Here is a 16,703-nt window from a genome sequence, read left to right as displayed (position 1 = left end):
CCAAACTGATCATAAGTATACCAACAGCAATATATTCGCATAAGGGTTATATCATTCCATAATCCCAAGTTCGCATAGTGATTAGCTCAATCATACATGACTTATATATAGGGTGACTAGTTCATACTAGTGTTAGAAGTACAATAGTGACTAGCTCATATGCATAACACAAGTACAACAATGACTAGCTCATATGCACATCAAAAGTACAATAGAGACTAGAGCATACACACATCACAAGTACAACATTAACTAGCTCAAAAATGCATCACATGTATCCAATGTGAAAAATTCATGCATACATCACATGTTCACATTAACATCACTAGTATAATGGTTCATGGATGCAACATATTGCATGCACCATCCCACTACCTCCAGTTCACAATCGCATAATCTTGTAAGTACATCTCACTTGGAAAAGGAATGTCAATGCTTCCCATACTACACCACAATTCCCATAAATTTTTGAATTCACGACCATCTATTATGAAAATCAAGCATCCTTTGCCACTTAATTTCATCACTAGCAAGGGTATGATTGTAACAACGTGCACAAATCTTGCTCAAGGTTATTTACACAAGCAATAAGTGACTAGCATATACACAATGAGTGATTAACATATCCATAATGAGTGACTAAAACCTATCCTTTTAGTGCATCCAAAATAGAAAAATGATTTTAGTGCATTAAAAGTATAACATTGTGGATCCTTTTCCCCAATCTTATACACCAACCGTGATGATGGCAAGCATTGCATACTAATAGTGGCACAATGAGATGACTAGGAAGAGGACCCTCCGTCCCAAATATTGTATAGGCATAAGTGAGATTTCCACAAATAGTATAACTATCCATTCTAATGGGTTCCAACTTTAATTGCCCTTAAGCCATTGATGACAAGTTTGCCTGCTCGAGAAGAAATAGCTCCTAAAACATAACATCTTGTGATCTTTGTGATATTTTTAGTTATCTTATTCATAATATGAGTAGCTCTTGACGCCAATCACCCTTGTGTTATAGACGAATTCTTGCTTACCTCCTAATTTAATGATTACTTCTGATTACCATTATTCACATAATAGGATAAATGAAAGCTCAACCATTCTCATATCATAACTATGCTAGCCCTTGGAAATCCTTCACTTTTGTGAACCAAGTGAATGAGAGCTAATTCCTTGTAGTAGTCCAAGAATCAATCGTTGGCATGGTCTAATGATTTATTATCAATGCTTGGGCATCCTAGATGGTCACACTTATAAGGGTCATAATTGATGTACATATAATCTACACATGTAACATAAGTTTACAAGTATTGAAGTGGACAAGATATGTATATCACAACCAAGTAACATGGGATCTTATACATAGAGTCCTATAGATCTAAAGTTGAATTTCATAAACATATAAGAATCACAATGAACCCATATGAGATGATTTATGCTCAACATGTACATATAAATAAAGATTAAATATAAAAATAATCGATTCACTCAGTCCATTTAGATTGTTATCAAGGACACATTTTTCAAAAACATATTCTTCATTAGACAAACAAAGGTAAAATATACTACCTTATTTAGTAATACTTTGGAGTTTTTTCCTATAGATGACATAGCCAATCTTAATGAGTGTCATCTCAAGATCAATCCAAAATTGGTCACACACATACAACAAGTGACCTATTTATAGCCAGTAAGAGTACATCTTGTTTGCCCCATTAGATCCTACTAGCCAAATTTTACATCTTTATTAAATACAACCTGTCAAGTTTCCTTAACTCATTCATAACATCTAATGCTAATTTCAGCCTCAAACTAAATACTACTAAAGAGAGAAGGTCAAACAAGTCAAGGAATCACCCCCAATCCTTAGCTTTATCCTTTTAAACCCCCCCTTATGGACTTGAGGTCACAAGGGCATCCTTCACCTAAGGACTATCTACATACCCCATTTCAAATAGGATCAAAGTCATATGTAGTTCTCATCACAACTATTTTTCAAGGGATATTGCATAGGTTCTCATATCCAAGGTTTCATTAATGATTCCCCTTATTTAATATGTTCACAATAGTTAAAATATCATAAATAATTCACAATTTAGCAACCTATACTTTAACACTTCTCTTTAAGGATGTTGGGGTCTTGAATAAAACTCCACCCATATCATTTAGCTTGAATATCTCAACTCTCCTATAGGTTCACGATGCAAGAGCATATAGGGGTGTAAGAGAAATCTTACATGAACCAAAAAAAATTATTTAATTTGGTTAAGTTTGGTATTTTCAGTAAGAGCTAAATGCAAGCTATCATATATCACCATGCACCTAGGAAAGTGTCCAAGGGAACATAGGGGGTTGAAATTAATTAATATTTGTGGCCTATGTCTAAAGGCACTTGTAATTTTCATGTAAGAGCACATATTTCTATCATTTATACTATTAAAATCAAGAAAATCCCCATCTTGGTGTGGATTTATGGAAGAGGAAGAGTCATACATTCACATGTATTGGGTAGCCACGTAGAAAATTGAAAAGACACCTCTTTAGGCACCCACTTTGGAAAATTGAAGAGATGCCACCTAATTGAATCTCTTTTATTTGGGAGTTGAGTAGTAGTTCTAGCTTGGAAAATTTAGAGTTAAATTGAAGAAGTTATAGCCAATCAAAGCTTTTGTTAGTTCTAGGAACCTCCATCAATAATAACAATTGTTCCTAGAACCATCAAAACCACCAAATGGTTCCCAATTCCTTGCATCTCACTAACCACTAACCTCTTCTCTACCTTCAATTTTTTTTATGAAGCAAGGTCTGTTGAGACTTTTCTTGGTTCCCAACTTTTAGTCACTGAAACCATCAATGGTTCATGTTTGTGTTTACAGTGCAAGCATCGGTGAAGGGGTGAAAAAATGAACAAGTTTTGGTGTTAGAGCTTATAGTGGCTCTAGGAACCATCTAAGCCTTTGACCTAGTTCATGACCCCCCTTTTATGCTGATTTGGTTCTTGGTGAGGTCAAAATTGTTGGCGTGGGTGAAATAAGCAAGGTAAGCATATTTTCAAAGGTTCAACTTATAGATTGGCTAAATGGGTACTCCCATTTTAATTTTGGTGAAGTTTTGGGCAAACATGTGCAAGTATGGAAAATTTAAAGCTCATGATGGTTCTTGGAACTATAGGAACCATTGATCAATTCCTAATTGCTAGTGAACCGTTGATCGTCAACAAAGTAGTAGTAATATTTTCTAAGTCATGTGGTGTTTAGACTTTCAATTTTTTTCTTACCTTCCTTCCACCTTCTACATGTGGTATGACTCAAGGTTGATTCATGATGTTCAATGATGAAGCACCTTGTATAGTTTTTAAAATTCTTTTTGCTAGTTTCCTAGCATGCTTGGCATGTGATCCTACTACACATAAATTACTTGACCCTTAAAGGATTATTGTTCCTTTGACACAGGTCCACAAATTTAATGCCAAATCATTCTTGGCTTTTCTTGGCACAAGTTAAGTTTTTAGTGGTTTTTGGGCTTGATATAATGTTTCCTCACTAATATGCTCCAACGTCTCACAGTAATAGTGCCCTTTTCCACAGCTACCCAAATTATTTAAAGATATATTCTTTCATTCTAGAACGCCCATTTTGGGTGAGATTCATCCTCAACCATAGATTTTGAAGGTAGCACAATGTTGCAGAATAGGGTTTTGGATCGCTAAGTTTTTATAAGATATATTATTGATCATTTCGAAGAGGTTGATTCTGTTGGTGACAACCATAGACTATACAAGTTTAGGGAATTTTTTTAGGTTTCAATAACACCATTTACAATTGAATATACATAATGAAGTATTGAAATAGTTGTAGAATACATGCTAAAATTATTATGTAGAGGATGTCTCCATTGTTGTTTGTATTTCTTTAGGGAAAATTTTTAAGTTGAACTTAATGAATCCACATGTAGTAAATGTAGTAAAATTATTATGAAAAATTGAGTATAATCTCTATATCATGTTTGTGATTTGAAGACATATGTACCCAAATCAATTCTTTTTTTTTCATTTCATTATTTTCTTTCCTATTATTAGGGGCTTTTATAGCCAAGTGTATGGGCACCAATCTCTAGTCTATGTGGCCAATCTCAAATCATTCGAAACAAAAAGAAAATGTCAATCAATGGTTTAGTTTGGGTGGCCCTTTCTATGCACCCATCATTATCAATATAACGATGGAATTATCGTTAGGTGATCATTCAATATTTATATTTTATGTGGGTCATTCTTGCACAACCATATCAACTATATGGGATTATGCGATAGTATTTGGGGTTAAGATTACTTTTGGGTTTTGTTGTAGTTATTTTGGTTGTCCATTTTGTTTGACGTAAAAACCTATTAAGGTATACCCCTAGGAACACCCTCCCAAGTCTAAGTTGAGCTTGAAGCGTAGAAGAGACAACCCACTCTCATAGTGTTGACCTTAAACCCTTCATTTTTTATGTTGATGAACTATTTTCTCTCTTGATGACAATACTAGCCTTATGAGCGAGACGTGGTTCTAAGGAGTGTTATAGATATGAAACATATGCATAACCAAGATCTTTCTATGATAGAGCTAATCTATAAAACTATAAATAAAAAAAATCAATTACAAACCCATTCCAATAGATGTGCAAATGTCAAGATGAAAAAATTGCATAGGAGCTCAAAGAGATGTTGTAGAAGAATGATAGCATGAAATAAAGTACATGAATGTCAACCTTTAGAAGAGCATCAAAATGTATGCAAAATAATGCCAAATACAAGCTAGGTAGCGAGTTTATATAAAACTAAGAAAGGATGGAGGTGGGAAATTCAACCATTAAGGTGTGTACACCAAGTAGTCTAAAGTTAGAAAATGCTCCACCGCTTAAGAATGGGGACACCGCCTTTTAATGAAAGGGACACCTCAACATCATATCATAGTTAAACTCACTTTGTGAAATGATATTTGGAATCTTTTGCATTGTCTCTAACTAAGTTGCCCGTTCCGATTCGAGTTTGAGTTCGGGTTTGGAGATCTCATGTTTGAATTTGTTAGTAAAAAACTATGTAAAAATCATATATATATATATATATATATATATATTAATAATATATCAAATCCTTCCTATCCATTTTCTGTTCTGTTCGTTCCACCTCGAAGGCTGAGGGACGAAAGCAGAAAACTTCGAGCGAGAAGGCAAGAGGAATCAAATTCATAGAACACAGCAAATTCTTATGCGAATTTCTTCTAAATGTAATCCACAAGTTCTTGGGTGATGCGGAAGGCCTTGCTCAAAATGGAATCGGGGAGAGGGGGATCCGCCGCAAATAGAGAATTGGCGTTTGTCTGAATGCCGCAAGACCGGGCCGCTCCTCGTAGCCTTTTCCCGCTGTGAACCCAGAGTTGCACCAGGAGTGGACGTGGACCCGGCTCGAACTTGGACCTGCAACCGGGCTCCTGATGCTAGACCCGATAACTTAGTCTCTAGCAAATCAAATTGATGCAAATTATAGGTAACGGCTAATTTTATTTTTTCTACTAAGATTTATAATTCAAGCACTATTCTCCAACCTAGATGCATTGTACATTTTGAGCTTTGGAAAATATATTTACACATGGATTGCAATGTCCCCTTTTGTAAAATGACCTTGTTTGCCTAGATTACAATTCTCAGCCAATAAGGGAGGGTTAGAGGAGGAGTACCTTTACAACTTAAAAGGAAAACCGGCAAACAAGTTAGAAAATAACCTACAAATCATATTATATAAGTGAATAATAATTATAAATAACTATGATGATACATAAAACATAAGGCAATTTACAATTACAAACAACTGTCAATGTATAGACCAAGATCATAGATCATAACTTACTTAAATTGATCATAAAGTTACTTAACTAATTAAAGGCAATCATAGCAAAGCTAGGATGGGTAACTTGATAGGGTGTCTTTACAACCATTCCCCCTCAATCAAGCCACCTTCTCTCAATCACATGATTCCATCCATCACCATGGTAGAGAGGATAAGGATTTACCCTAATAGGGTGCCCTACGTCTAACCCTCCTAATCCCAAAGGTATAGCACCTTTGCCCCCCTTTGGCCTCATGTGGACCCAGCTATACATATGAGGTGGCATGCTTAGGGGTGACCGCAACACTGTTCCCCCTATTGCAGACCTTTCTCCCTCTATCATGGTTGATAGTACTTAGTTATATCATAAGTCAAATTTATTACAGCATTAATGAGTATGCAGACTTATCAACTACACATATGCGGAACAGTACTATCAATTATTTATATGAAAAAGTTAACATTATAAATGCAGAATATCATTGATCATTCATATGTAAAGATTATTATTATTGCAGAATATCATCGGTCATTTATATGTAGAAATTAACATTATCATTGCAAAACAACATAGGTGTGTTGCAAGGTGTGTGCCCTTGGTTTCCTTGTGCTGTGCAACGTAGCGCTCAGGTTTGTGACATGGCTTAATCGCCTCCTGTGGATTCTATAAGCCTATTGGTTGGATCGGGCATTAACTGGTCGATATTTTGGTGCAACGGCAACCATACTTCTAACAAGTGGTATTAGAGCCTGGGTCACAGGTTCAAACCCCCTCGCTCGCGCTAGGGGGGGATTGTTGCAAGGTGTGGGCCCTTGGTCTCTTTGTGTTGTGTAGTGCAACGCTCGGGTTTGTGACATGGCTTAATTGCCTCCTGTGGATTCTATAAGTCTAGTGGTTGTATCGGGCATTAACAGGTCGATCTTTTGGTGCAATGGCAATCGTACTTCTAACAAGATGCTAACACACACACACACACACAGAGCATGGGTACAAGAACTCATACCAGAATGATGTTTTTCTGAATATTAATACGTGAGTATGAGCCCAATCCAAAGGGGTCTTTTTTGTGCTGTTTCCTAATCTTTTCCTCCTAACCTATATTCTCTTCCAAACTCGGCGACTGTTTATCCCCCTCCACTCGTGGTGGAAGGCCACAAACAACAGTCACAGCCTTTAGTGGCTGCCCTTCCTCTATATTGTTATCACTTATCGGTGGCAATTATTATTGGTTGTGCCTGTAACTTAATAACAGTTCTGATCTGACCTGATTGATGGTGATCTCCCTAGATGTTTTTCATTCTTTTTCCTTTATATCTTTCAATGTGAGGGAGGGGTCACTTTTCTTCATCATGTATGCCCTTTGGCAAGAGACACACCCTTTCACCATTAGCACCCTTCAAAAGAGTGCAACTCTTCATTATTTCTGCCCTTTGAAAGGGACACAACCTTTCACAATCAGATCTGCACTTCTCATTCCCAAATTCTCCCCCCTTCAAATGAGTTCTCTTCTCCCTTTTATACCTCATATTTGGGGGAGTCACTACTCATCATTTTATGCCTTTTGACCATTCATTGACTTAATCAAATTTTTATCATATTTAATTATATTATTTTATATTTTAATTTAATCTTTATTTTTATTCTTTTGTATTTTAATTTTATTATTATTATTTATAATTAAATCATATTTCAAAGTGGGGACATTGTTTAATTAAGTCTGCCTATATTTAAGATGTTAAATTTTGGATAAGGATATCAATTCAAATGACTTTGCATATTTTTAAAAGCAAGTGCAAGATCTGAAAAAAACCACGAGTTTATATCTATTTTAACAATCATGATGTTTGGAGTTTTTGAAACATTGTAGTTGTATATAATCTATAGATGTCTCTAATCTTGTAGATTCATTGTACATATATGATTACCCTTTTTCCTTTATATTTACTAGTTGCTGACTTACCAAACTGCAAATACTTCTATTTGGCCACGCTTTTGGAAGATGGCAACAAAAGTTGCTGACTGTGGCTTTAGACTTGCTAAATGCATTTCTTTAAAATAGCCAAGCCTTTATCGACAATGTCTACTTTTGACCATTTTGTTATCTTGCTTCCTTTTCTGACCACTTTTTACCAACTTAAAATAGAAACTTACAATGTAATTTACATTGCTCATATTCCAATTCGAAACAATTTCTATACCAATATAATACCATCTGCAGGAATAGCCACTACATGGTCCTTGTTCATTAGGTTACAGTTAAGGGCCAAATTAAAAATAGTCCTTCTAAGAAGATCAAAATTCAAAAGTTGGCCATCAAGCCAAGAAATTGTCAAACTGTTAAAACCTCTAGAAGCTATTCCCCACTCAATTCTATATCTAACCATCGAGAAATTCAAATTCAGTTAATTATAAGTTAAGTGGAAATAATGTCAAAGATTAGCTATTAGTATTTAGATTATGTAAGGGGAAAAATATCACTAGCCCTGGCATCTGCATCAAATTAATTCATATTATGTGAGAGGGCCATCAAGTCAAACGTGAAGTGCGTAAGTGTTACTCTTCTTTCTAATAAGGGACCGTGTGACAAATATAGTCTTATTTTTTCCTTGCTTGTCTTTTATTTTGCTGTTTGTCTATGGATTTTAATACTATCTGTTTCATGACATTGGAGCAATCTTCAATCTTACTTATTGATACCAAAACCTTCCCATATTTTGCTTTTAGCCATGTCAGTGACCCTACCCACGTAACAAAATTTACCTTAACTTGCTTTAAGTTCTTAATATTTTGGTTGGTTTGAACTTTTTGAAGTATGCACTGAAAGACGAGCTCTTCTTGGCTATCAAATATCTGCCCACATAGACTTTTTTGAATAATTATTTTTATGCTTTGCATTTCAGACTGAGAACACATTTCATGCATGATCTGTAGAATGCTTTATAATGCATTCACAAGCACTCGAAAATTGGATATCAGAAATAATTTTTTACCAGTACACTGAGTGTATTCAAGGGTTGAGATTTCCAGAATGGTCCTATTTAGCTATAAAAGTTTCTGGGTTTGTTACGGACTCATTTTTTTTGTTTCTTGATAAACCAAATTGATTTTTTTTTTCATTTTAAATATTTGATAGAAAAATTCATTTTATTTTTTGAACATCAAACAAAAGGTATGTCTAATAGTAATTAAGGTTTCCACTCAACGGTTTTTTTGATGTGCAAGGTTGAATATCAAATTAAACTTTTCTGGGGTTGAAATAAAATGCAGGTTGGACTCAGATGTTAAGATCTTGTGGATGAAAAAGTGATGGATGTCCATTACCAGCTTCCGAGGGCTGCGATCTCCACCAAAAAATACTCATATGTTTGTGAAGATCGACAAGGATTTCAAATAATTACAAGGCATCATGTCGTTGTAAGAAGGAAGAAGATGCTAGAATTTTTGCTTTGGTGTGCGGTTTTTGGGTTGATGGCATGCATTTGCACATTACTTTCATCCACTGTAAGCTTTGTTTGTATCATCTCTCATTTGAGTGACTGATTTCAACTATCTTTATGTCACTATGGCAGCACATTTTTTTGCATTTTTTGCCTTGTCGGGCATTTATTTTTCTGTTAAGGCATCCATGGAATAGATTATTCTGCACTATATATATCTCGGATTAACCCAGTAGCACTGTTCCAGTGATTCTACTTGTGAATGAAAACATAACTTTGTTTTTTAAGTGACTGATTTTAGTGTGTTTTGGTTTTGGTTGCAAAGAAAGGTGGAACAAGGAGCTAGTTTTATTGGCATGTGTATTCTATGCATTTTGGTTGCCACAGCCATACATAGAAATGGTATTCAACAAGGTGAGCAGAAACTTCACCTGCAATACTAAAAATTTTGTTTCTCAGATAGATGCTTGAATGTTTATTAATAGAAAATTTTGTTGTAAAAGAAGAAGTATTGTACCCTTGCAGAGATATTGAAACAACTCTACATTTCCTGCCACCTGGTGCATTTGTATTGACTTAACTGCTAAACATGCTTGCCATGGTCTTAGAAATGCATTAATGTTGTATTGAATTATGTTTAAACTTGAAAGACATGCTTCCCTGTGAGTATTTTGGGCTGTAGGAAGATGGAAATTTGACAGATTTTGTATGTGATATTTCATATTTCTCTGATTTTAGGTTGAAGAGAAAATGTATTACTTTCTAAGAATCTAAAACATGATGATACTTTTGCCTGAGTTTTATGGGATGTGTATTTTATCCTTTTGCTTTAGCAACTTGTTAATATGTGCTATGCACCTTTGGCTTACTTGTTCTAGTCCAGATAAAATGTTTTCAGCACATCAAAATTCTAGCTATTTAGGTAGCAGAGTAATTATGCTGATTGTTATCTATTTGAAGCTTGAACTTTCAGTAGTTTTCTTTCTTAGTAATTTGTTGAAATAGATGTGGTATACTGATTTGAGGTACTTCTTTTCACAGCCGAGCCAACACTACAATTAAATGATCTCTTAATCTAAGTAGATCATGAATTGTGGATGATTTGTATGCTTGAAAGTAACGACTGCCTTTGGGGGAAAATACCCTGGGTTGATAGCTTAGCATCATCCTTCTTCTGGATCTAATATCGCTTAGGGTTGCTTGTGTGCTTTATGGGTTCCCTTGCTTTGTGAATCTGCTCAATGTGCAGAAGAGATAAGTCATAGAAGAAATGAGCAGTGGAAAATATTTTATGGATGATGACTATATGTTAACAGTTAAAATATTACAAAATAAAGGATTCATCAACTAAATAATGTTCGCTGCAGAAGCTTCAATTAATTGAATATAAAAAAGTGTTAGGTGTGTGATTACTATCCCACATTGATAATAATTGTGATCATAGTTATCAGGTTTGGAAAAGTTGATTCCTTCTAGAGGTAAAAATAATTTGGAAATCCTGAAATTAAAAAAAAATCAGTAGAATTTATATATGAATCGAAAATCCTAGACCAAATCAGACAGAACTGGCCATTAAAAAAATCTCAAATCCAGATGGATTTGAACCAGATCCAGCCAGATTTGATAACTATGATTGTGAGACAAGTTTGTCATCAAGCAGTAATGATAAACATGCATCAAAAGCTTTGCCAATCCAGAAGTAGTCTTTGGGGTGAAAGTCTCGGGGTTGATGTGTTTGTGTCATCCTTCTCTTTGGCAATTGGCACTAATATCTATTAGAGGTGTTTTCTTAATTTGTGAGTTCACTTACTTTGGGATTATGTGAATTTACATGAGAGAGAGTCCTAGAACAAATGACTACTCATGGAAATCTGGTCATTGTAGATGCCTTGACTGCATGCCATAAAACATCCTACAAAATAAAAGTATCTAAAATAGATTTAGTCATGAGTGTATATGCTGCTCAACATTTGTCATTATACTGCATTCTGTTCCTGATCCCTGAGAGCTGCATCCTGTTACAGTGTTACTAATTACTCGTTTACTTTACTTTATATACAGGACCACACAAGATATTCAAATGCATCCTTCAACATACAGTCTACACTCTTCAGCAATGATATTGCATAACTGTTGTAATGTCCCTTTTCTAAAACTCCTTATTTTCACCTTAAATAAATATCCCACACTCACAATAATCCTTGCATAATTAATTATAAATATTAATTTAACTTTAAATTTATAATTTTGATTATTATTAACTTTGAATTTAAAGCTTTAATACAAATCTGAAAATATTGAACTTATATTCTGCTGTAATCTTTCGTCCAATTTGCAGCCCCTTTACTTGAATAAATGTCGTCAAATGTTTGTAAATTTCTGTCTATGTTAGTGGTTTTCGTCCACTAACTCGATAAGAGAAATTAAGGGTTTTCATCCTTAAATTTCTGTGTTTTGAGGGGTTTTGTTCTCAGGTTGCTGAATAATTCACAAGGAAAAAAAAATATAATGTCTTCACAAACTGTTGTTCCTTTCTCCTTGATTGATCTTCCTTACAGACCCTTTTTCTTTAATGGACACAACTCTTCATCTACATGCCTTTTGTCTTTTCAATAAAACTAAATTTCATTAAATTGCAGTTTTTTATAAGACTGCTTATTCTCCCTTTAATCGTTCTTCATTAGGGGAATTGCATGAGAAACGAGGGGGTATTACAGTCCACCCTTCCCAAAATTGCTTGTTCTCAAGTGATCACAATTAGGATGATAAAGAGTTTCTTCTCCACTTGGCTGAATCTTTTTAGAGTTACCAGGATCCCAAACCAATCTTGGAAATACTATGAATGTTTCGAATGATGTATTGTATTTCATTAGCTATCTATTGGTTGCCAAATCCGGTTGATGTGGTTACTCAAAAACTCCTCAAACAATGTTGCTTGACTATTCATATTGCCTTGCAAAACTCCTTGAGTCATATCCAGTTCTACTAATTGTTCTCACCCTACAACTTCTAACATTTGTGGGGGTTCCTTAATGAAGAACCATTTCACAATTCAACTTCTGCTGCGTGACTCTGTTATTATCACAAGTTACCAAATTTGAACAAGGAAATGTTTCTGCCTTTAATTCAAAAAATGGGTTATTCTAGTGGACAAATATCTTTGCGTCCATTTCAAATAGTGTGTTATCTACAACCCAATGGAAATTCTGAAAATTATTCCTATAATTAGATGGGAAATCAATTTTCTGTTTAGACCATCCATATTGGCCTAATGCTGAACAATCATCTCTAAATTCATCATTTCTAATTCCCCGTTAATGTCAATTTTTCCAACTTGCTAACCAACGGTAGTAACTATTAAAACCTTTTTTTCAACTTGTGGCCTTGATGTATTTATTCCTCATATTTCACCTTATTATCTGATTGTACGTCAGATTTTCCCAACTCCTTTTTTGATTTCATTGCTTCTTTGCTCTGACACTTGTGGCATAGCTCTCAAGATTCCTGAAGTGAATATTTTCCCCTCTTAGTTTCTTTAGGCCATCATTAATCTTTTTTTGCAATATGAGAAATCTTCTTTTGTTGATTAGGATAGATTCCTTAGAATGAAATTGGGTCCAATGCACTGACTGCTTTAGTTTTACAACCCTTTTGATAATTTGTTGGGGTTCTAGTCCTAAACATTCTTTTTGCTTCTTTGTTTCTTTTCCTTGTGTTTCAAGTCGCTTTAAAAAATTCCATCCATTAGGTCATTCAGTGCACCTTTAGGATCACCATGCTTGCTTTCCATTTCATTGAACTTCATCTCTGTAGTGTGCCTATCAAAGAAATGTGACCCATGCATGCCAACAATTATGCTTCCCTCTTCTAGATTGATGTTATAATGTTTACCTTGGACTCCAAATATTCATACCATGATGTCCCCAGCTTTATGACTTGCGAGATGGTTTGGGTTAAATTGTATGTGGGCTGGAAGGTGGCTGTAACAATTATATATGGCCCCAAATATTTCCCCAACCACACTAAATATTTCCCCAACATGTGATACCTCCTACACTCTGAAGAGCACACAAAAATACTGAGAGGCCGGGGGTGAATCAATATTTTAATCCTTTGAAAACTTTAAAGATCAGAGATTAAAGTGTAGAAAATAATAAAGACACAAGGAAACAATATTTCATGTGGAAAACCCTTTAGGGTATAAAACTATGGTAGATCATAATCTTTCAACAACCAGATGGGCACCAACCTAGTTTACAAAAGTGAGCACCAACCCTCTTGAAGCACCAACTTCATACTACAGAGGCACCAACCTCAAATTAAGAAAAAGATTCAATGTGCTGAAAATTGAAATAAAGCACACTTAGAGCACATATTCAATCATACTGAAAATGATGTAGACACACATAGTATTGGTGAAGATATACATAATGGAAACACTTTTCTATAATTCTGTGGCAATAATTTGATTCTAGTTGACCCTTAGTTTATTTGCACCAATTCCACATTTGTATTCATTAACTCATCTCAAAATCCTTAGCATGCAAATCATGTATGTGAAAAGTTAACTCCAAATCCAGATTCCCTTCCTCAAGGTGGTAGATAGATCTTCCTGTGTATTTGATATGCTTGAAAGCTTCACACAGCTGAAGGTATGCTTCAGCTGATATATTTTCAAACTTCAACACCGTCCCTATTTTCTTTTCTTACTTCATTCCAAAAAACATAAACACGCTTTCCTCAAAGTAACAAATATAATCCATAACTCTCCACCACATGCTAACTCCATCATACTCCTCTCAGGCAAAAACCGTCACCTCATCATCCATCCTTTGCAAACAAACTGTCTATCTCATCCAGGAAAAACTCCCACATTGTGAAAGACCGTTTCCTCAAGATGAGTCGTGTTGAGAATCCATGTATCTGTTGATGTGTTTTTCATGCACATGCGAACACAGAATAAAATACCAAGGTATCTTATCCTCTCTTGAAAAAAGTTTCCCCGAATGCTGAAGATTTTGCCTAAGGATCAATCGAGGCAACTCCAAGGTTCTTATATGTAGGGTCTCTATGTGTGGATAAGCTCTTGTGGTATGATGTGATTATGCTGGAATCACAAGGGGACTTACATTTGAGTGTCTGAGCATTTAATCTATTGGAACTTGAGTCCTATTTACTCACCGGGAAGAATAAAGAAATAGCAAAAGGTGAAGGGCTCAGAAAGTCTACTCTAAGACCTAGAATGCGAGAAGATAGATGAACAATCTGACACCAACTCAGTGCGATCTTCTAAGGGATGCTTTGAATATATTCAAATCGTTACACCATCAGACACTGATCACCATTCAAGTTAATGCATGAACAATAGACGCGTAACGACTCGAGATTAAGCTCATTCTATGCTAGTTGACCACGCTGGGCGCACTTACAATTAGTAAGAGGCTAGTGGTTTGAACTAGGCGGATTCCACGCGAGTGCATTCAGTAACTTCTTTCATTCAATCTAATTGTTTACCATCTAAATCGAAGATTCAACAAGAAACCATGCATATTGCAAAGAAACAACACACTTCACCATAACTTCAATGAAAATGGAGTTCATTTACAATTTAGGCAACAATTTCTTGCCTTTTCCTCCTATTCTATTCTAATTGTTATTCTATTTGCTATTCTATTTTACTGACTATTAGCTATTCTAACCTCTATTAACCAACTATTAACCCTTTACAACTGAAGAGCCAGAGCTTTATATAGAGAGCCCTTCGCAATTCAATGGCTCTGATTGATTTAGAATCAATGGCTAGGATTACAAGATGAAAACCCTAATTAGGGTTTGTTACAACAAACTCCTTTAGCCAATGAGAAAATTACATTTAATGCTTGTGAACCAATAGGAAATCGGGGTAGGTGCCTCGAAGTTTTTGCCATCACTGGTGAGTCAGGTACATTGAATCTGGACATGCTAATGTGGACCTATTTGACTGGAGGAACAGTGATTGGGATGCCACCTTGACTTGCGTTTGTGCTTGGCTAATCAAGGAATGTTGTATTTCTTGATATTCAATGTGATGATGATGAGAAGCTAACTTTTATTAACTCTTCTGAAACTATCTGCTTCTTTCAATGTTCCCTTGCACTGGCTTTGGTTGATCCTCCTTCGTCCTTGATGTACTTGATGAATGGTGTACCTTTCCTTGGCTCTCCTATGCTCGATGAAGCCTCTTCACGGTCAAGTCACTCCTCCTCTGGTAGCTCACTTCGCCTTGAAATGTTTATAAGATCTTTCCTTTTGACATCTTGTGGTTTCTCCATGAAGATCTTGAGGATAGCTTGCTCTATTGCTTGCAACTGCTTGAACATTTGAAGTCCTCCAACTTTGAAGCACCTTGAGTCCTCTCTCACGCATTTGAAGTGTCCTTGATGATGATGAAACTTGAAGAGGTTGCCCTTGTCCTGGCCTGATCTTCCTCCAACTTGGTCTCGTTGATTTGCAAAACGAGCAAAAGATGATTAAGTATACATAATATATTCATAGTATTTCTTACCTTAAATCATCAACAAGAAGGCATTAGGATCAATTTGCTTTGGACCCTCTGGAAGGACAGACCCTATAATGAAATTCGCTCTGGATCCTCTCCAGGGACAAGCCCTATAATGAAATTCGCTCTGGATCCTCTCTAGGGACAGGCCCTATAATGAAATTCGCTTTGGATCCTTTGGAAGGGTCAGGAGCGAAATCGACATTTTGCTTGATTTTCCTTCATAAAACTCCATTTCTCATCCTTTTTTCATCAAAAATAAGTCTTTTGCTCTCGAATATGCTTAGGAATAGGTTAGTTCAGAGACTTAGGCAAGTTACAAGACTTCCTAAAGAAATTCGCTCTAGACCCTTTGGAAGGGTCAGGAGCTTATGTGAATTTCGCTCTGGACCCTTTGGAAGGGTCAGGAGCAAAATTTGTCTTTAAGCCTCAAATTCATCATCTCTTTGCCTCAAATTAATTCTCAAGGCAAGTGTACATCAATCTCTTCTCAACCATGCCTTAGGAACCAAGATTTTGATTTGAACAAGGAAGAAATAGAAGTTTTAGGAAATTTCGCTTTGGACCCTTTGGAAGTGTCAGGAGCGAAATTTGCCTTTTGACACCATTCATTTTCCATTCATCATCATTATGCCTTGAACTTAACTTATCAAACCTCCTCCTATCATGATCAAGTCAATTTGCCATCAATTTAGCTTAAAACAAGGTTCTTTTAGTGCATTAGGCAAAATAGAGAGTCTTTCTAGGAATTTCGCTCTGGACCCTTTGGAAGGGTTAGGAGCGAAATTTGCAAGCGAAATTTGCATTTCTAGATTCTATCCACACTCAACTTGCCTAGGACTTGTCCTTTCCACC

The 16,703-nt window shown here is 35.6% G+C and overlaps 1 protein-coding gene across 2 annotated transcripts in view; it reads left to right on the top strand.

Annotated features, from left to right (window-relative positions):
• Positions 1 to 5,121: 5,121 nt before the first annotated feature.
• The window catches only part of LOC131042495 (uncharacterized), a 55,079-nt gene continuing 43,497 nt past the window's right edge, over positions 5,122 to 16,703 (top strand). Inside the window, exons 1-3 of one of the 2 annotated variants that reach the window (XM_057975804.2) lie at positions 5,122 to 5,533; positions 9,141 to 9,287; positions 9,640 to 9,724. In XM_057975804.2, the coding sequence (XP_057831787.1) occupies positions 9,180 to 9,287; positions 9,640 to 9,724 (193 nt within the window). In that variant the 5' untranslated portion in view covers positions 5,122 to 5,533; positions 9,141 to 9,179. Of the gene's footprint in view, positions 5,534 to 9,140; positions 9,375 to 9,639; positions 9,725 to 16,703 lie in introns of both variants that reach the window. The other variant, XM_057975803.2, reaches the window with a different exon arrangement.

This window comes from Cryptomeria japonica, chromosome 1 (genome assembly GCF_030272615.1).
Source record: "Cryptomeria japonica chromosome 1, Sugi_1.0, whole genome shotgun sequence".
NCBI lineage: Eukaryota > Viridiplantae > Streptophyta > Pinopsida > Cupressales > Cupressaceae > Cryptomeria > Cryptomeria japonica.
Note: the sequence above shows the minus strand (reverse complement) of the source record. Positions and strands in the feature narration are given on the sequence as shown.